This window comes from Phyllostomus discolor, chromosome X (genome assembly GCF_004126475.2).
Source record: "Phyllostomus discolor isolate MPI-MPIP mPhyDis1 chromosome X, mPhyDis1.pri.v3, whole genome shotgun sequence".
In the NCBI taxonomy this organism is placed as follows: Eukaryota; Metazoa; Chordata; class Mammalia; order Chiroptera; family Phyllostomidae; genus Phyllostomus; species Phyllostomus discolor.
This window is the reverse complement of record NC_050198.1, coordinates 95,262,208-95,280,807: the sequence shown is the minus strand read 5'-3', so window position 1 is coordinate 95,280,807 and position 18,600 is coordinate 95,262,208. Positions and strand designations below refer to the sequence as shown.

Here is an 18,600-nt window from a genome sequence, read left to right as displayed (position 1 = left end):
TGTGCCCTGGCTGGGAATCGAACCTGTGATGCTTTGGTTCACAGCCTGTGCTCAATCCACTGAGCTATGCCAGCCAGGGCTTGTGGTTGTTTTTAACTGTCCAGAGTTTCAAGGTATACTCTCAACAGTAAAAGCTCAATAACCATTTTTGATTGATTGCAGAGTTTATACTCTAGTTGGGGAGACAACATGCCATCATGAAATGAAAAGCCGCTCTGGTTGGTGTGGCTCAGTGGATTGAGTGCCGGCCTGTGAACCGAAATGTCGCCAGTTCCATTCCCAGTCAGGGCACATGCCTGCGTTTTGGGCCAAGTTCCCAGTTGGATGCGTGCAAGAGAGGCAACAGCTCGATCTCTCACACATCAACGTTTCTCTCCCTCTCTTTCTCCCTCCCTTCTCCCTCTCTAAAAATAAATAAATAAAATATTTAAGAAAAGAAAATATGAAAAATATCTGCAAAAAAGAGAGAGAAAGAAATGAAAAGCCATGTAACCACAAGCACAAAATTAAAGAATACAAACTGAGTTCATAGAGGTTCAGGAGATGCAAAGTAGATAAGTGACCTATCAGGTTGGACTAGTTGGGGAAAGTTTCCAAGAGCACATAAGTTTGGAGCTTTGAATTGGAAATGTAAGGAGGAGATGGACATGAGTTGGTGCAAAGGTGGACCTTTTCAAACAAATGCACAAAGGGAGACAATGCAAGATATAACTCAGGCCAGGACAAGTGCCTGCCCCACCCTGCGATTTCCCTGTCTCGGCAGCTCTGCATGATCTGCCACCACACCTGTTTCACTCAGAAGAGAGCTCCTTGTGACCTAGTGGCCCACCAGGCTCTCTCCTCTACCAAACTCACCACTCTGAAGCACTTGACAAGTACTCCAGGCAGGAGGAGGAGGCATAAGCAGGAAATGTTTGGCAGGCATTGTGAACAACTATGTCCCATCTCTTTATTCTGGACTTCGGATGAGAATATGTAGTCTTTTTTAAATTTTTCTTTAAAAGATTTTATTTATTTTCAGAGAGGAGAAGGGAGGGAGAAAGAGAGGGAGAGAAACATCAATGTGTGACATACATGGGTCAGTTGCCTCCCACACATTCCCAGCTGGGGAACCTGGGCCACAACCTAGGCATGTGCCCTGGCCAGGAACCCAACCGGTGGCTTTTCCATTGGCAGGCTGACGCTCAATCCACCGAGCCACAGCAGCCAGGGCAAAGGGGTTTTGTTCTATTTTATTTTACTGTATTTTATTTTAATTGTTGTTCAAGTACAGTTTTCTGCCTTTTACCTCCATCCCAGTCCACCCCTGCAGCCCTCCCCACCTCTCTCCGGTTTCCACACCCGCCCTTGTTTTTGTCCATGTGTCCGCAAAGGAGTTTTTAAGCAAGGAAGTATGTATGATCACATATAAGTGATATGGTCCCAGTTCTCCCTGCTAGGTGTGTGACTCTGGGCAAGTCATTAAATCTCTTAGCATTAGGGTCTTCGACTATACAGTGAGGATAATAGTAGTACCTATATCAAAGGGTTGATTTGAGGAGTTGAATGAGTTCATGTGTACTGAAGTGATCGCCACAGGGCCCAGCACATAATTCGCGTTCCATACATTTTAGCTGTTATCAGTAAGGTTCCTTAGAAAAAAATAACTTTGTCAGCAGCAACGAACACACTGTAGTGGGGGAAAAATCAATGGTGGGAAGAGGCCCGATTAAGATGACACTGTAGTTTAATCCAGTGATAAATAAGGTCTTGAAAAGGGATTTGGATATGGGAAGCTAAGGGGCTGGGAAGGTGAGCGGTTAAGTCTAGCTTGGGAGACTGGGTAGATCTGGATAACCATTTACCAAATTCAGAGATAAGGGTGACCAGAGGATAGGACTGTGGGTACAGAAGCGGATAAATGAGTTCAGTTTGGGACCTACTGAATGAGAAGTGAAGCCGCATAAGATGGGAACCTGGGGGATGTCAATATTTGCGGGGTGACCAGGAGAGCCCATGGAGAAAGCTGATTGGTCAGTGTCCACACTGTCAGTGTGAACTGAGTGCGGGGTTGGGGGGGGATCAGGAGGAGTGTGGGAGACCCTATAGCCAACTAACCACTTGTTTACATTACACAAGTCCACCACCCAACTCCTCAACAGGCTTATAGCCTGTTTCCTAGTTAGTTCTTTGCTTCTTGCTTCTCGTAGAGACTGCAATTTTTTTTCCTTTTGCCATCTCTCAACTGAAAGAAGGAAAAGTCTAGCATCTCTCAACACAGCCACCTAGGTGCCTCGGAATCACAAGAAAGGGAGTGGGAAGCGCGGGGAGGGAAGGAGGAAAAATATTTTTAAGGGATCAAAGAGTCCGCAACAACTTCTAATAGAGTTCCACCTCCCGAAATCCTGCCACGCTGCTCTCATGCCGCCCTTATCAGGCTCCTAGCCGCGAGGCAAGGCGGGAAATGCAGTCCTCAAGCCTGAGCAGGGTGGCCCGCCCGAAAAACTCGGTTTCCCAACTGACTCTCTAGGCGCGTGCGCAGATGGCTGCCTCGGCGAGTGGTAAACAGAGACGTCAGGCGGGGCTGCAGCTCGGAGCAAAACAAAAGGGAAACCCGGGGGGCGGGGGGTGGGGGGGTTGGTAGGGGAATTGGTTCTGGAATAAGAGGGGCTGGGGCCGAGGGGACGTGGACCCTCTTAGGAGTGGAAGGAACAGAAGAGACGGAGGAGGGGGAGTCAGGGGAGGGGCAAGTGACGCGGGGGAGCGGGGCGTGGGGGAGGGCAGTGACTGGGGTGGAGGAAATTTGGGAGGAGTGTCCGGGGGGCAGCAACTTAAAAGTGGGTGGGACCTGCAGCTACGGAGACGTTCGCTGATGGGAGCGCAATGTATGAGGGGCTACGGAGCCTCAGGTTTAAAAGAGCAGGAAGCTGAGTGAGAGCTAGCAGAAGAAGTGTCTTCGCGGAGGTTACAGGTGGTGTCTCGGGGCTCCGAGACTGCAGGCTGTAGGCGCGAAGAGAATCAGAGTTGCGTGGAAGGGAGAGACAGCTTAGGGGGCTAGGGTACGGGGGCGAGGGGGAAGTTGGAGACTTTTTTGAGGACTGGAAGGAATGTGCCTCCTGGCCCTGGGTGCTTCCCCCCTGGGGGGCGGCATCGTGAGGGACTTTGGCAGGCTCCTCTGAACGCCTGAGCGGTCCAGCTCCACGTATGGATCCTGGGAATGAGAATTCGGCCACAGAGGCTGCAGTGATCATCGACCTCGATCCCGACTTCGAACCCCAGAGCCGTCCCCGCTCCTGCACCTGGCCCCTTCCCCGACCCGAGTTTGCTGCTCAGCCGTCCGAGTCGTCTGAGCCGTCCGAGCCGTCCGAGCTGTCCGAGTCGTCCGAGCTGCCCGAGCTACCCGAGCTACCCGAGCTGCCCGAGCTGCCCGAGCTGCCGGAGCTGCCCGAGCTGCCCGAGCTGCCGGAGCTGTCGGAGCCGTCCAAGGTGGATCCAGACCCAGACCGAGGTCTGGGAAACAAGGTACACACGGAGGGGCACACAGCGCCAATCCTGTTGCCCTCCCGGCTCCCAGAACCGGCAGGGGGCCCCCAGCCCGGGATCCTGGGGGCTGTTACAGGTCCTCGGAAGGGAGGCTCCCGCCGGAATGCCTGGGGAAATCAGTCATATGCAGAGCTCATCAGCCAGGCCATTGAAAGCGCCCCAGAGAAGCGGCTGACACTGGCCCAGATCTATGAGTGGATGGTCCGCACTGTGCCGTACTTCAAGGACAAGGGTGACAGCAACAGCTCAGCCGGATGGAAGGTAACTCTGACCCCCTTACCTCCATCCCAATACCGTCTGCCCCTGGGCCCCCCCCACACACACCTCCTTACTGCTATTCCGGGACCCCCTTTATACCCAGCCCACCGCAGAGGTCCACCTTCAATAGTCAATTAGACAAACATGTACTTAGGATATAGTATACGCGGCGCTCAGTGCTTGATGCCGGAGGATCGCAGATGAATAAGACACTGTCCTGGCCCTGGAGAAAATTGAATTCTCTGCTCTCGGCTCAACACTCCCAGCGCAAGTGTTGGCTTGGGCCGCCCCAAATACTTATTCCCACAGAGAAGCCTTTATCCTATGCGCTGCGGGAGCTGTGTGGGTTCTCCACAGAAACCTAGCCTTCCCTCCACCTCTACCTCCTGCCCCAGCACCTTTTCTCTCCCATTCCTGTGGGATTACTTGGATTCCCTGCTTGCCTCCCAATACCTCAGGGTGGAAGTTCTGTTCTAGAACTCCTCTACTCAGGAAGAGGGAGTGGAGTTCGCAAAAGGTAAAAAGAGTGATATTCACGCGGTAAGGTAGGTGACTGCAACCCACTGAGGAGAAAACAAGGAAGGGGTCGTGATCTGATAACTGCCTCGGGTTACCTGATAATGCCAAGAAACTCTCCCTAGAAAGGGACTGTGCAAGTTTGCGGGGAAAGTGGAGGAATATTAGTCATAAAGAAAAAAAGAGAGAGAGCACATGGTTGGGCGTCCCTTCAGCTTTCCATGAAGAAACTGCGAGGAAGGATCTCATTAGATGCTGGGAAAACTTATCTTGAGAAGTATGGGGCTCTAATCACGAAATCAAGGAGCTTCAACCCCAATGCATACCTTGGATGCCCATAGGTGGTGAGGTCAGCACACAAGGAAGTACAGAGGGTTTAAAGAGGAGAAGGGTCTTCTAGGTATACGAGATCGAGGGATCAGATCTGCCGTCGCCCTAGAGGTTGGGTAGAGCAGAAAACGGGACAGCTGACTGAGACCCTTGGCACTATTTCTGGGTAGACTGCCACACCACAGTCGCAGCTCATAAAGCGCTCCCCTCCTAGGACCCAGCCTACACAGCTGTTTTTCTTTTCCCTTAGGTTCAGTTTTCCCGGGTAGAAGAAATAACCTTGAGTTGTTAGTTATGCTGTGGGAGTGTAGTCCCTCCTTGTACTTGACACTTACACCGGGCTTTTTAGTTTACAAAGTGTTTTTTTTTTTATTTTTTTTCTTTGATTAATCTTCACAGCGATTCTGAGATTCCACATTTTACATATTAGAGCGCTGAGGTTCAGAAAGGTTAGGAAATTCACCTAATCTCTGTAGAATGAGGACTTGAACTCAGGTCTAACTGTAGACCGTATGTGTTGCTGCTAGTCCACGCTGCCAAATTCTCTTCGTGGGAATTACGGCAAAGCCAAATCACACTGAGGCTGGGGCCTCCAGGCTCTCCCCCTACAGTCCCCACCCCCACTCTACTCCAAGGGGACCTCGTGCCTGAACTGGCTTAACTGGTCACTTGCCAAAGTTACTACCACCCCACCAGGGGGCGGCACCCACTTAGAACAAGAAAGCTTCCTTTAGATGGCTTGTGGAGCAATGAACAGTCATCCCCCTTCGAACAGGTAAGAATTACAGGCTCCAAGGGAACTTACCTCTCCAGATAGGTGGCTGTACTGGGGACTAATTCCAAAATCTAAAGAAGGGATGAAGAATTGGGCCTCATGGGGACTGAGTAGTAGGGAAAGAAATGGGTCTTCTCAGTAGACCCCAGAGTTAGAGGATGAAAACGGGGGAAAGTCGTGGTGCCAGAAGTCACTGTGGTCCTCAGTTCCTAAGAGCCCAGGCTGGACGGACACATGTGGTTTCTTGAAGGAACAGTTGAAGTGCCATTGCTGTAGAGTCCCAGCAAGACACGTTCTTTAGCGAGAAAGAACTACTTAATCATCTTTCTCCAGGCAAAGGATATCCTTACCTAGAGGGGCCAGAAACGCTTGAAGTGACTTCTGACTGTCCAGAGCTTGAGCCTCCCAGTTGCTCCAAGCCCTTCTGGACTTTACCTGTGTTTCTAAACAGTAAAGAGCTCCATGTGAGAGGTCAAATGCCCCTAAGGTTGTGGGGATCTTATGCACAAATTCCTGAGGAGAAGTGGGTGAAAGGCAGTAGGAAAGAGAAGGGAGTGGGGTGGAGGGGGGGCGGGTGCACAAAGGAATGGCTTAACCAGCCTGGGGCAACCAGTGGAATGAAACTGCTCTGGCCGCTCAAGAGCCTGCCAATCTCCATTCCATGGGCCTCTGGGCAAAAAAACCCTTATCTCTAGAAGAATATCACCTGTGAGTGAGAAAGAGCGAGAAAGGGGAAAGAGAAAGGGAGAACGTATAGCTTCTAATACCCAAAGCACTCAAGAGCCAAGAGAGACTCAAAGGGAGCTTTTGCCATCACCTGAGGCCCACCCCAACGATCAGGCCAGAAATCATTGATTCTGTACTAGAGCCTGAGTAGTACTGTGAGCTTAGTACTCTGAGGAGGGGCACTACTGGGGGGCGGGACACTGCCTGACCACATGATAGGATCTGTGTCCTGGCCGCTTACACTTGATGAGACTAATTCTGTGAAACTGTAAAGAACACAGACATTTGGATACAGGAGTCAAGCAACCACTTTCTGAAAAAGAGGAGACTGAAGCTTGGGCTGGCAGAACCAGTAGTATTGAGAGAGGGGAACTCCTTCCCAGGACAGAGACAAAGGGAGGGAGGAATGTGCCTTGTGTATCTGAAGCTCAGTGAGGAGCCTGGCCCAAATGTGGTTGAGGGTGTGTGTCCGAAAATTGCGAGAAATCAGAAAAAAAAAAAAAAAGGCTTCTTCAAATCCTCTGGAGAGCTGGGGCCCAAAGGCCTGTGGGGAGTGGAGCGCCAGCTGCGCCGAGGTTCCAGCCCCTCGGCCTGTTCTGTTCAGAGAACTGGCTCAGGACAGGGTGGGTCAGTCCTGGGCTGGTGTTGCGCCACTGTCCTGTAAACTCCACCCAAGCTAGCACTCAAGGAAAGGGGTGGAGCTGTGGAATGCTCTTTCCCATCAGAGCCTAGTTCTTGCCGAACCAGGAGTGTGGCGTCCTGATATCCCCTCAGCCCCAGACAGCCCCCCGGGGACTTGGGAGGAGCTGAATGCTCTGAGCTTTTCCAGGGTGGGTGCCCTGCCCTCTGCAGCAGGTTGTTAATTCAGGTTGTCTCTGGTGCCCCTGTGCGGGCTTGAGTAGCTTGTCTTCTGGGTGGGAACTGTGTGTGTGGTCTCCTCCCCAACCTCCAGCCCTACCTTTGCCTGTTCTCCCCCCTGTATTTGACTAGCTCTGCATTTCCGGGAATGCCGCAGCTATGCCCCAGCATCCTTTTAGACTGCACTGTGGCCCACCGACCCCCTGCTGTCCCACCACTCATGCCCCCTTTGTGTTGCCTCTGCCTTCTCCAGAACTCCATCCGCCACAACCTGTCCCTGCACAGCAAGTTCATCAAGGTCCACAACGAGGCTACTGGCAAGAGCTCCTGGTGGATGCTGAACCCTGACGGGGGCAAAAGTGGAAAGACGCCCCGCCGCCGGGCAACCTCCATGGATAGCAGCAACAAGCTGCTCCGGGGCCGCAGCAAGGCGCCCAAGAAGAAACCAGCTGTGCTGCCAGCTCCACCCGAAGGTGCCACTCCGACGAGCCCCGTTGGCCACTTCGCCAAGTGGTCAGGCAGCCCTGGCTCTCGAAACCGCGAGGAAGCCGATATGTGGACCACCTTCCGTCCACGAAGCGGTTCAAATGCTAGCAGCGTCGGCACCCGGCTCTCCCCGCTGAGGCCAGAGTCCGAGGTGCTGGCAGCGGCGGCCGCCGCGGCTGTGGTGGTGGAGGAAATGCCAGCCTCCGTCAGCGGCTTTGCAGGGGGGGTCCCTCCACCGCTGAAGGAAGATCTGGAGCTGTTCGATGGGCTCAATCTAACACCTTCCCATTCCTTGCTGTCTCAGAGTGGTCTGCCTGGCTTCTCTTTGCAGCATCCTAGGGTTCCGGGCCCCTTGCACGCCTATAGCCCCTCCCTCTTCGGCCCAGGGGAGGGGTCGCTGTCAGCAGAAGGGTGCTTCTCAAGCTCCCAGTCCCTGGAGGCCATGCTTACCTCTGACCCACCACCCCTCCCTGCTGATGTTCTCATGACCCAGGTGGATCCCATTCTGTCCCAGGCTCCCACACTTCTGTTGCTGGGGGGTGTGCCTTCCTCCAGTAACATAGCCACGGGAATCGGCCTGTGTCCCAAGCCCCCCGAGGCTGCAGGTCCCAGCGGTCTGGCTCCCCCGCTTCCGATGGTAGAACCATCTCTAGTCCTGGCGGTGGCTCCCGTCCCCAAGAGCCCGGAGTCTCCTGAGCCTGAACCCTCTAATGAAGCTACAAGCCAACCCAGATTGCCTCAGGATCTAGATCTTGACATGTATCTGGAGAACCTGGAGTGCGACATGGATAACATCATCAGTGACCTCATGGATGGGGACGGGGCACTGGACTTCAACTTTGAGCCAGGTACTGCACCCCCAATTACCGTAGTATCTCACAGCTTAGGCCCACTCCTGGGTGCCCAGCTACTTCCACCGTCTAAGTGAGGGGGAGACTTGGAACAAGGGGGTAGGTGGAGCTCCTGGGGAACTGGAAGGAGGGTGTCATGTGAGAGTGGCAGAGTTTCCAGATAGGACCTCCAGGCCCCTGGCCGGGTAGGTGGCACAGGGAAGGCGGGAGAGGAGCTGTCTCTGATTTCCTGGGCATGGGCCTTGGTGGTGGGACGTGGTCATGCCCCAGATTGAGCCTCTTACCTTGTCCTCCATTTCTTCTTCCCACAGATCCCTGAGCCACGGCTGGAAGCTTTGTGCCCTGCCTCAGAGGTGGAGCCGGGGGTGCTCATATCCACTTTTTACCCCTGACCTCACCCGGGGAATTTGGGATCCTACTTTAGAGCTAGGATGGGGTCTATTCATACAGGTGTCCAGGAGAGTATAAAGATAAAGCTGCCCCATATAGGAGCTGTGGGGGGAGGGGAAGGGAGAGGGTTTATTCTCACTGTGCCAATTAGGGGGTAGGCCCCCTCTCAGGAGCCATCCTGGACTTCCCCCATTCCCACCCCCTAGGTTTTGTAGCAGGGGCAAGCAATGCTGTTGGAAATGTGAAGTCACCAGTGGCCTTACCTCTGCCTTTGGGAGCAGGATTTTTTTTGTAGCATCTTATCTGAGCTGGTCCAGGCTAGGATGAGCCTGGGGTTTGTATGCAGTGGCCTCTTAGGCCAGTGGGGGCGGGTGGGGGGGGGTAGTAGGGACCTGGAAGGGCCAAGGTCTGAGCACTGGAGTGATTCACCAGGCTAAATGACCCTTGGAAGACTGCAGATCACACAAAGGCTTTTTATAAACTTTTAAGAACTATAAACACAAATATAGAGATTTTTAACAGTGGCAAGGTGCTAGTGATGGAGAGAGTGCTTTTTTTTTTTTTCCCTTTCTGAGGGCTTTGTCATAGTGACATGTTGCAAACACTACAGACATCACTGGGGGAAACCTGGGGAGTGAGCAAGGGGAGGCACTCCCCCGAGGCCCAGGTCTAGAATGAGGTCGGTGCAGAACTAGCTCCGAGTTTCCCTAGTGAAAAAGCTAAGCCACACGCCTGCCTTCGGCCACCTTCGGCCACCTTGTGCCTAGGAGTGTGTGGTATCAGGATGCAGCCACACTCTCCCTTGACCCACTGTGGGCTAGCGCCGCAGTGGGGGAGCGCATTGAAGGCCTGGAATGAGTTTGTGGCCTGGGAAGCGGTGGGAGGGGGAAGAGAAGGAGGGAAGGATTTAGGGTGGTAAAGTTAGGCACAGAGACCTCCCTGTTCAAGGCCCCTGACAGCTGTCCCTGCCCTTCTTCCCCCTTGCCTGACTACAGGGGTTATGTGGAAGTGTGTGTGGTGGCGGGCAGGGGGAGGGGCGGGACAGAGAAGGGGGAGCTGGTGAGCTTGGCTGAGGGTCTGGGAAATGAGCCGGGATGGAGGGGAATGTGGATCAGGTTTACTAGCACCTGCCAGGGAGGCCATCTGGGGCTCCTCCACCCCAGCCCCCAGAGCAGCCCCTCCCCCAGTCCCCTTTGCATTGTCCCCTCCCCCGCCCCTGCTGTGGGTTCCCATCATTTCCTGTGTCAGTGCCTGGCCTACCCAGATTGTATCATGTGCTAGATTTGAGTGGGGTAGTGTGTCAAATCAATAAATGAATAAATTCAATAAATGCCTATAACCAGCTCTGGTTTCTGCTGCCTTGCTGCCCGCGCGGACAAGGAGGAGGGAGGGGGAAAGGCCAAGTTTTGGCGGGAGGGACTGCCCAGAGGCTGAGAAGTGGGGGTGGGGGAATTTCAGCAGGGGCAGAAGGTGGGGGTGGGAAGAGGGAAGTGGCCCGTCAGCCACCTAACCCAAGCACGAGTGGGCAGGCTTTGATAGGCCTCCTTTGGTAGTCTGGCTAGAAGAGACCCCACCCCCCTACTCTGTCCCTCTGTCCCTCAAAGGCTCATTGTACTAAGCTTCCCATTCTATCCTCACCCCCACCCATGTGCAGTCCCAGCCCTGCCCCGATGCTCCTATCCACCCTCAGAGCCTCCAGGGTGCGCGAGACACACTTAGGCCTCCCTGCAACCACTGGGAGAAGGGCTCTCTTGAAAAAGGAACCTCGCAATAAATTCCAGTGATTTCATACCTAGTATTGCTGCTCTCACTGGGTCACTTTTTATTTGGTTTTCGTTTCTGCTTCGGAGTGGGAGTTTTAAAGCTTACCCTGAGCTTCTGGCCTGCGCCCTTGCGAGTGGACTTGGTTCCACCTTTTTTGGACTGGAAGAGGAAAGGGTCAGTCAGGTAAAGAGGTTCGTGCAAGGAAGCTTTCTACAAACTAGGGCCAAAGGCAGGACAACAGAGGTGAAGGGCAGGTCTTGGGCATGGGTGTTGAATTTGGAAAGGAAATCTACCCCAGAGGACCATGGTGGAGGAGCCTGGTTGGCTGGGGGGGGAAAGGGGCGCTGGGACAGACTAAATTTGGGGAGTCTTACTGCCAAGCTCCTAGCGGATTCAGCTTTAGCGAGTTTCTTGGCTTGTTTGATTGCGAGCATTTTCAGTCGGCTTCTCTCCATTAAGGCACATTGTAAGCGCAAGGCCTCTAGAAACCAGGAAAAGGCACCCCACCTCTGAGGACTGGTGACCTTACCTACCCATCGCGTCCCTCCCATGGTTGAAATGATCATTTAGAGCAACCCAGCCTAAAGTTAGTCTGGAGAGTGATCTGAAGATGCCTAGGCTTCAACAGAGAAGGAAGAAGGGAAAGATGGAAGTGATGGGGTAGTGATAGGGAGATAGACTGAGAAGAGGACTAAGAAATGGAGGGAGCAATGAATGACACACAATGCACCTGGTTTGAGCTAAGCATCCCTCCTAAAGTGGACCTAGACCCTATTCCCCTTTTCCTAGGATCCCGTGATCCCCCTTGCTATATGACAACACTTCCACCCTATATTCTCCATCGCCAGCTCTACATAGAACTCTCCGTGTTCCTCCTTTCTCCTCCGTGCTCCTTACCGACTACTGAATGTTCTGGATTCTTCAGGAGAGGTACAAAGGCTAGGAAGGCATTCGCACGTGGTGTTCCTGTGAATACAGCAGTATGCTATCCACGGCCCATTACCCAGTCTCCACCCTTACAAAGCCCAACATTTCAGGACCCTACCACTCAACACTAACTTGAACTGGTTCACCTCATTTCCTCTCCTCAGATCCATCCCTAGGATCAAGGAGTGGGGGGTGTGGTATGTGTGAACCTGACCTATTGTTACCAGCACTGCCCCCTCTTAGGTTGACTAGACATGGTCAATTAGACCTGTTTGAGGGTGCCCTGTTTGAAGGACAAAGTCGACAATCCATCTGAGGGTCTTGCTCTACCTCTGGGGAATGCTCCTAAGCCTCTACCTGGTTTCCCGCGTATCACCCTACAGACATAGTAGGTGTTTCGAGCTGTAAGGTATTTGGTGGCATAGTCTCCGGGCTTCTTCATCAGGAAAAACAACTTCATTGTTCCTGTTGTATCACACAAATCGATGGAGCCTGGAGAGAGGCCACAGGGGTAATTGGGGCAGCTGAGGAAGGAGAGTGGAGGCAAAAGGGGCCAGGGATCCTATCCAGAAGGACATTCAAGGCCAGCAGGAGGCCTTGGGGGCCAGAGATGACCCTCCTGCTTCTGACCCTTGGCCATCAGTCCCCTCCCCAAACTCCTCACCTCTTTTAGACAACCCCAGTTTTCTGCGGACATAATACAGCAGGTGGTAGACAGCACAGTTGGTGTTGGCAATGAAAATTTGACTATCTGAGAAGAGATGGAATGGGGCATATGGCCCTTCCCTGGTTATACTGTTCCTGTGATCGCCACTGCCCTCAAACCTTCCCAGCCCTGCACATGTACTCCAGTTCCTCCGTGATGCCCCCTCACCTCCATGTTTGATGTAGATGAACATGCTGTCAAGATCTTATTCTTCAGAAGGGGCCTGATGAGTCATGGAGAAGGAGGGTGTTCTGGAGACCTTGGGAAATCCATGGGGTTGGGGGATTGGAGAGGCAGGTGGATTACATGCTAAAGGAAGCACAGGCCAGGGAAGACAGCAGAGAGCTGAGAGAGCTAAGGGCAGTGGTAGATAACCACCATCGCTAGGGGGTGGGGCCTGAGGTTGCAGTGAAGGGATTATGAGGTCAGAAGTGGTCTGTGGGGTAGAACTCCGAATAAGGATAAGGAAGAGAACCTGGGTGAGGTCTGTAGAAGATTCATTGGGAATAGGGGCAACATGGTAAATATAGCTCTAAAATGGGCTCCAGAAGGATGCCTTAGAGAAAAGTTAAGTTTTTGGAACTGCACTTTTTTTTTCTAGTTAATTTGTGGTACTACTGCTTCCACAGCAAGACTCTAGTACTCTTTTTCCCTACTCTCAGCACCATGACCCCCATTCTTACCGTACCTCATGTTTTCCCTGCACCAACAACAGACATTCTTGATTATTATCAACAGAAACTTTATTTCTCATTGATTTGGGAACAACTGAAGGGTAAATGGAAAGACAGAGGGAGGAGGGCAGGGAGGAAGGGAGGGAGAAAGGAAGGGAGGGAGGGAGGATTCTGTGAAGAGGAAGGGCTGGATTGAGGGAGATGAGAAACATGTACAGGGCAAAGGGGCAATTCTTAAGGAGGAGAATATTGAATGAGGGGGCAGTTATAAGGGGTACAAAATTCAAAGTCAGCCACAGTAGGGCCAGAGGAGAATTGGGTCCAGGCTGGTTGGACAAGGGGAAGTCAGTCCAATTTAGGGCTCCACAACCCTGGAGTTCTGCCAGGATATCAGGGCTCAGGTTTCAGGTCTCAAGGTTTAACATGGGGGAGCCCAGTAGGGGCTATGCTGGCTGCAGGGGGAGCCCCCAGGGGCCTCCCCAGGAGCCCCTCCTTTGTGGGGGATCTCACTGACGTGGCAGAGCCGTTCGCTGTAGTCTGGCTGCAGGCTCTCCGCCAGTCCCTTAGACACACCACTCCAGGCCTAAAGACAGATATCTCCAGGTCAGGGGCCAATAAGGGGCAGGAAATAAAAGACCCAGGCTCTGTGCCAAGAGAGCACTCACTCACTTTTCACCATTGTGACGATGGGACACACAGACCCCTGGGCTCCCAGTACCACTGTGTCCATCTGCCTCAACCAATCTACAATCAGCTCTTCCACCAGTCTCTCTCCATCTCCCCCACCCCCACAACTGGTCGGCCACATACTGACAGTTAGTGTGTGGGGGGCCTCCTCCCCTTTGCCCACCCCCTACACCCTGTCTTCCTGCAGGAAGTCGGCAGTTGACAGACTGCAGTCCCCCTATGACCATGTTCTCACCAAAAAGTTGCCCTGGTATTCCGTAACCAGATCCTCTAGGCTCTTGAGATGAGGAATTCGGGGCATCACCCTGGGGCAGGGGGAGAAAGAGGGAGCAAGAGCACATTGGTGGTGCTCTTTTATTACCCTTTTTTCCCAGTTCTTCCATGTGGAATAAAGAGATTCCGTGTTCTCCGTGCCTGAAGCTTCCCTCCATCCCCACATCCACTTGGGTGACCCCCCTCATGCTTTACCGCTCTGCCCTCTTCTTCTAGAAACCCTGTAATCATGAACCAACTCTACTATTCCCAGCCACCCCCGCCTCTTTTTTCTGGGATTCCCAAATTCTCACCTTTCCCGATAGCAGTAGATGAACACAACACTGAAGAAGCTAATAGCAATCAGTCCCATGGAGCCAATGGGAATGATCATGGCTTCCACTTGAAACCACGGTGGGGGCTCTGTGGAGAAGAGGAAAGGAAAAGAGCCCTAATGCTTTTCACACCCCTATGACACAGACACACCAGCAGTGGTAGAGCCCCAACTAGGTGCCTGGAACTATGCTAAACACTTTTCTATATACTTAATCCTCACAACTCCTGAGAGGGGGACCAGTTAGTATCTCCATTTTACCGATGAGGAAGGACAATCAAGGAGGTTAGTGATGTACCCAAGATCAAAGAGGCAGGAAATGGCAGAGGCAGGCTTATACCCGAGATCTGGCTGGTCCAAAGTCATCTTCCCTATGCTGCTGCCTTCCGGGGAATGCTGTAGGGGTGGCTTATAGATTCGATCTCCCTTTTGAGCACTCCTTGGCCTTCTTCTCAACCCATCCCCCTACTCTAACAATGCAGCGACCCAACCCTACACAGAAAAACCCTGCTTCCTGGGGGTTGGGGTGGAACAGTGAGGGCAGATGGGCCACCAAATTTGGGAGCTGAGAGATAGGAAGGTAGAGCAAAAGACAGTGGTGCTGGAAAGGCTGGGATGCTGGGTTCGTGGGTTGCAGTTCATTTTACCTTTTGAAGTATGGCCGCCCCACTGGATCGGTTGGCTCCATTCACTCCAACGCTGAGCGCTTCCACAGAGTGGGTTATAGCGGCTCCGAACACGAAACGTGTAGAGTTTCTGCACGTCCACACTAGGCAGAAAGAAGCTTTGTCTGTGGTACACAGATTGGTCCTTGGGGAGAGAAAATGTAAGGGAAACATGGGTGTCTATAAAAGAAGGAAGAATTAAAATGGCTGCCCCTCCCGCAACATCATCTTCTGGCTCTTCCCAGTCCCTCTCTCCTGACTACTCAAGCTACAGGGCTCCCTCCACTAACTCCTGGTCCCCCCCCCCACTCCAATTTTTTTAAAAAATGATTTCATTTCTTTACTTTTAAACAGAGGGGGAAGGGAGAAAGAGAGGGAAACATCAATGTGCGGTTGCCTCTCGCACACCCCCTACCGGGAACCTGGCCCGAAACCCAGGCATGCGCCCTGACTGGGAATCAAACCAGCGACCCTTTGGTTCACAGGCTGGCAGTCAATTCACTGAGCCACACTAGCCAGCATCTCCAGATCCCCTTAAAGGCTTCCTTTGGTTTACTTGTCTGTCTGATGTTGGGAAGACTATGGGTAGGGAAACCCTAATGAAAACTGAGTGAGTGATGCTAAGGAAAGAATTGGAGAAAGGCAGGGGGTGGGCATGGGAATGGGAAGGTAGGGACCAGGAGCTTGACATCAAGTGCTCCTGTTTGGCTGATAGAATGCTTTATCCCCACCTGCTTGGTCTTAGCTGCTACATTCATATCTCCAGTCACTCACAGTCCAGTGGTCGTCCCGGTCACTCCGATACTGCACCATGTGCTCCAAACAGTGGTCCAAGTATCTGTTGCTCCAGTTCAGTTGCAGCTGCGATTCACTCAGCTTTTGAACAGTTAGGTTCTCCGGAGCCCAGGGAATCACTGGAGATATGTGTGTGTGAGTGGTCATTCCCCTGACCTAGATAAGCCAGGATCCTGAAGGTAGTGCTCCTGATCCCTCCTCCCTTCCTCATCCCAAACCCTCACCTCCTCCCTTCTGCCCAGGTACCCCAATGGTGAAAGGACACAGCTCTGTATACTTCAACGACCCACAATCCCAGGACTCTTGAGCCCCCCATCAAATTACCCAGATCCTGTAGTTTTAGCGTCTGTATGGTCTGCCTCCTAGGTCTCTGTGGGTCCTGGAGCTGGACAACAAATGTTTCGTAGAGATGGATCTCCTTTTTTGGCAACCAACAGCCGGAAGTGACCTCTGAAGAGAATAGATAGTGGCCACACTCTTGGGCTTTGTCTTTAGAGTTCTTGTACCTAGAGAAGGGTTAGAAGGATGAGGAATGCTGGGGTAAACTTGGGTGCTACAGACATCCACAGCCCAGCCTCATCTCCTCTGAACTAACTTATGACTTACCCCATGAGAAAATACTGGAGTGCCTGGAATGCTGGCTACCCTCTTTCTTGGGTCCCAGGCAGTCTCTCACATCCAGCCCACCTCCTCTTCCACCCCTGTGCCATCCCCTCTTCCTTCCTCATACCAATAGCGCAGCGTCAGGTTGGTGGGCTGGGGCTCAGAGCTGCTGTTCCAAGTGCAATTCATATACTCGACATTGAATACAAAACACTGAACCTCTGGGAGGTGAAGGGTGGACAAATCAAAGATTCCAGGGACTGTAGAGGTCAGGGAGAAATCTAGGTTGGGGAGAAAATGAAGTGGGGGAGGGGGAGAGAAGAAATGATGATCAGAAGAAGTAGCAGCGTGAGGCACAGAACCCTTACCCCGCCCTCCCCCCAGCACTCTTAAATTCTGCCTACATGCAGTGGCAGGTTCCAGATTTCTGTACAGCCCCTTCCCACAACCCCCCTTATCACCAAGCCCTTCCAGTACCAGGTTTCCCACCAGTTGTGATGCTTTCAGTCCCATTAGTCGGTGTGAGGAACTCTGTGGTGTGCCCCACACCCAGCAGAGGCAGCTGCAGGAACAAGAGGAATCTGAGTGGCAGTGGTCGCTTCAACATGGCGCTCTTGCTCTTCGTTCCCTGCGTGTACTGTGTCAGGAACCTGGGCCCCTCACCCACTACCCCTCCTCACCCAGACATTTCCTTCTGTCATAGCTTCCGGTGGAAAGAACCTTTGAAACCGGGGCTTTATAGAGGGTGTGGCAAAATGCACTATGACACAGGCTAAGTCTTCTGGGAGGTTAAGTGGTTGATCTAATCTGTAGGTGTAACACCGCCCAGCCGCGAAGTGGTGTTAAGGAGGCTGAGTATACAACACTGTCACAGACTCAAGAATCCTTAGGTTGCCTAGATCCTTGGGAAGGATCTATCACCACGCACCATTCCCAACCACCTTCTTATCAAAATCATTTCATCCTATATAGTGGAGGGTCTGGACTTCTTTCCCATCCTATGCTACACTCCTTCCTTGGCTCAGCCACCCTTAAACCTCTGTCAAAGCTCTACTGTCTCGGCTAGATGGGAAATACAGTCTTGACTCCTCGGGGCACATAGATAGCTGTCTTTCCTCTGAATGCATCCCAACCACAATATCCGTCCTTAGCTCCTGTATGAGCTGGGTCTCTGTTGACACTGGTGAGGAGGTCTGATTTAGATGGAGATTCTGGAAATGGAGGATTCCAACTCCCCCTCTTCCCCTCCTCCATCTGCTTCCCTTCCTGTATTCTCCATCTGAGTTAATGGTATCATCACCCTCTCAGTCACTCAGACTTGAAAGCTCAAAGTCATCTCCAATTCCTCCCACTATCTCACCCTGAGAATCCAATCAGCTCCACTTTCTACAGTGTTTCTCCCAGCAGGGCCCTCCTTTCCATGAGCACGGCCACTAAATCAGCCTTTCATTCCCTCTGGTCATGATTCTTACTAGAACCCACCAACTAACTGGCCTCCCTTTCTACAGGCCCCCTGCTCTCTCATCCATTTTTCATCTCATTGCCAGACTTATCTTCCCCAAAGTACAGAGCTGATTGGAAAAACCATTTACAAAGATTGTTTATTCAGCAGGCATTTATCGAGCCTTTAATATGTGTCAGACTCTGTGCTTATCTTGTAAGCCACCCTAATTTTCTCTGTGTTAAAATTTCTCAGGGTTAGCTCAAATATCACCTCCTCCCAGCAGAATGTTTCCTGTCCGCAATCAGAATTAATGTGTGGCCCCATTGTGATTCAGTAGAATTTTGTTATTATTTGTGTTATTTGCTACTTTTATTTTCATTGCAATTTGTTACTTTTATTCCAGTAGTGTGTCTTTTCTCTAAAAGGCAATGCCGTCATTGAAAGAATATTGGCTCAAGAGTGGAGAAAAAAAAAATCCTAGCTCAGCTCTGTGACTTAGTAGTTATCTAATATCCGGCCAGTGAACTTCTGCTCTTTGAAAATCAACCGCCTTATCCATAAAATGAAGACAGTAATCCCTAACTCATGGGGCTGTGTCCGGATTAAAGGAGATAATGTCTGAAAAGAATCTGACACTTAGTAGGTGTCTCTTTCGCTAGAGCAAGGGTTATTAACCTGAAATTCCTGGAAATTAGTGGATGCATGGATGAGCTCCAGGGGGTGTTAAGAATCTTCCTGGGCCCTGGCTGGCGTAGCTCAGTGGATTGAGCGCGGGCTGGGAACCAAAGCATTGCAGGTTTGATTCCCAGTCAGGGCACATGCCTGGGTTGCAGGCCACGGCCCCCAGCAACCACACATTGATGTTTCTCTCTCTTTCTCCCTCCCTTCCCTCTCTAAAAATAAATAAAATCTTTTTTTAAAAAAGAATCTTCCTGTAAAGAATCACATTTTGTGTGTCTCTATGTTCCTTTTTGGGGGGAGAAGGGCCACAGCTTCCATCAGCATCTCATCTTGTGAATCAGAAAAAGTTAAGAATC

General features: G+C 52.0%; 3 protein-coding genes across 5 annotated transcripts; 1 reads left to right on the top strand and 2 right to left on the bottom strand.

Annotated features, from left to right (window-relative positions):
- The first annotated feature begins 2,730 nt into the window (after positions 1-2,730).
- On the top strand, positions 2,731-10,055 carry FOXO4 (forkhead box O4). The gene is made up of 3 exons (XM_036017143.1): positions 2,731-3,783; positions 7,239-8,319; positions 8,634-10,055. Exons 1-3 carry the CDS (start codon positions 3,184-3,186, stop codon positions 8,639-8,641), a joined length of 1,689 nt encoding a protein of 562 aa, XP_035873036.1. The 5' UTR covers positions 2,731-3,183; the 3' UTR covers positions 8,642-10,055.
- A 462-nt stretch (positions 10,056-10,517) lies between these two features.
- CXHXorf65 (chromosome X CXorf65 homolog) lies at positions 10,518-12,725 on the bottom strand. 2 transcript variants are annotated; one of them, XM_036016535.1, is made up of 5 exons: positions 12,068-12,725; positions 11,761-11,895; positions 11,374-11,442; positions 10,851-10,957; positions 10,518-10,635 (listed from the first exon to the last, which is right to left on the bottom strand). In XM_036016535.1, exons 1-5 carry the CDS (start codon positions 12,300-12,302, stop codon positions 10,528-10,530), a joined length of 654 nt encoding a protein of 217 aa, XP_035872428.1. In that variant the 5' UTR covers positions 12,303-12,725; the 3' UTR covers positions 10,518-10,527. The 2 variants fall into 2 exon arrangements, with proteins under 2 accessions (XP_035872428.1, XP_035872427.1); XM_036016534.1 differs by having other exon boundaries at positions 10,518-10,957.
- Positions 12,726-12,834: 109 nt separating this feature from the next.
- Positions 12,835-16,822, bottom strand: IL2RG (interleukin 2 receptor subunit gamma). 2 transcript variants are annotated; one of them, XM_028522843.2, is made up of 8 exons: positions 16,609-16,822; positions 16,247-16,400; positions 15,841-16,022; positions 15,496-15,635; positions 14,704-14,866; positions 14,037-14,145; positions 13,706-13,775; positions 12,835-13,366 (listed from the first exon to the last, which is right to left on the bottom strand). In XM_028522843.2, exons 1-8 carry the CDS (start codon positions 16,724-16,726, stop codon positions 13,202-13,204), a joined length of 1,101 nt encoding a protein of 366 aa, XP_028378644.1. In that variant the 5' UTR covers positions 16,727-16,822; the 3' UTR covers positions 12,835-13,201. The 2 variants fall into 2 exon arrangements, with proteins under 2 accessions (XP_028378644.1, XP_035872426.1); XM_036016533.1 differs by having other exon boundaries at positions 16,597-16,821.
- Between the last annotated feature and the right edge of the window lie 1,778 nt (positions 16,823-18,600).

Bases quoted from the DNA above. Each gene is read 5' to 3' on its own strand.
- FOXO4 (XM_036017143.1), top strand. From the start codon at position 3,184: ATGGATCCTGGGAATGAGAATTCGGCCACAGAGGCTGCAGTGATCATC. The intron at 3,784-7,238 runs GTAACTCTGACC...TGCCTTCTCCAG, and splicing joins ACAGCTCAGCCGGATGGAAG to AACTCCATCCGCCACAACCT.
- CXHXorf65 (XM_036016534.1), bottom strand. From the start codon at position 12,302: ATGTTCATCTACATCAAACATGGAGGTGAGGGGGCATCACGGAGGAAC. The intron at 11,896-12,067 runs GTGAGGAGTTTG...GCCTCTCTCCAG, and splicing joins ACTGGGGTTGTCTAAAAGAG to GCTCCATCGATTTGTGTGAT. The intron at 10,958-11,373 runs GTAAGGAGCACG...CCTGGTTTCTAG, and splicing joins TCCAGAACATTCAGTAGTCG to AGGCCTTGCGCTTACAATGT.
- IL2RG (XM_036016533.1), bottom strand. From the start codon at position 16,726: ATGTTGAAGCGACCACTGCCACTCAGATTCCTCTTGTTCCTGCAGCTG. The intron at 15,636-15,840 runs GTAATTTGATGG...ACATATCTCCAG, and splicing joins GCTAAAACTACAGGATCTGG to TGATTCCCTGGGCTCCGGAG. The intron at 13,776-14,036 runs GTGAGAATTTGG...CCCCTGCCCCAG, and splicing joins ATCTACTGCTATCGGGAAAG to GGTGATGCCCCGAATTCCTC.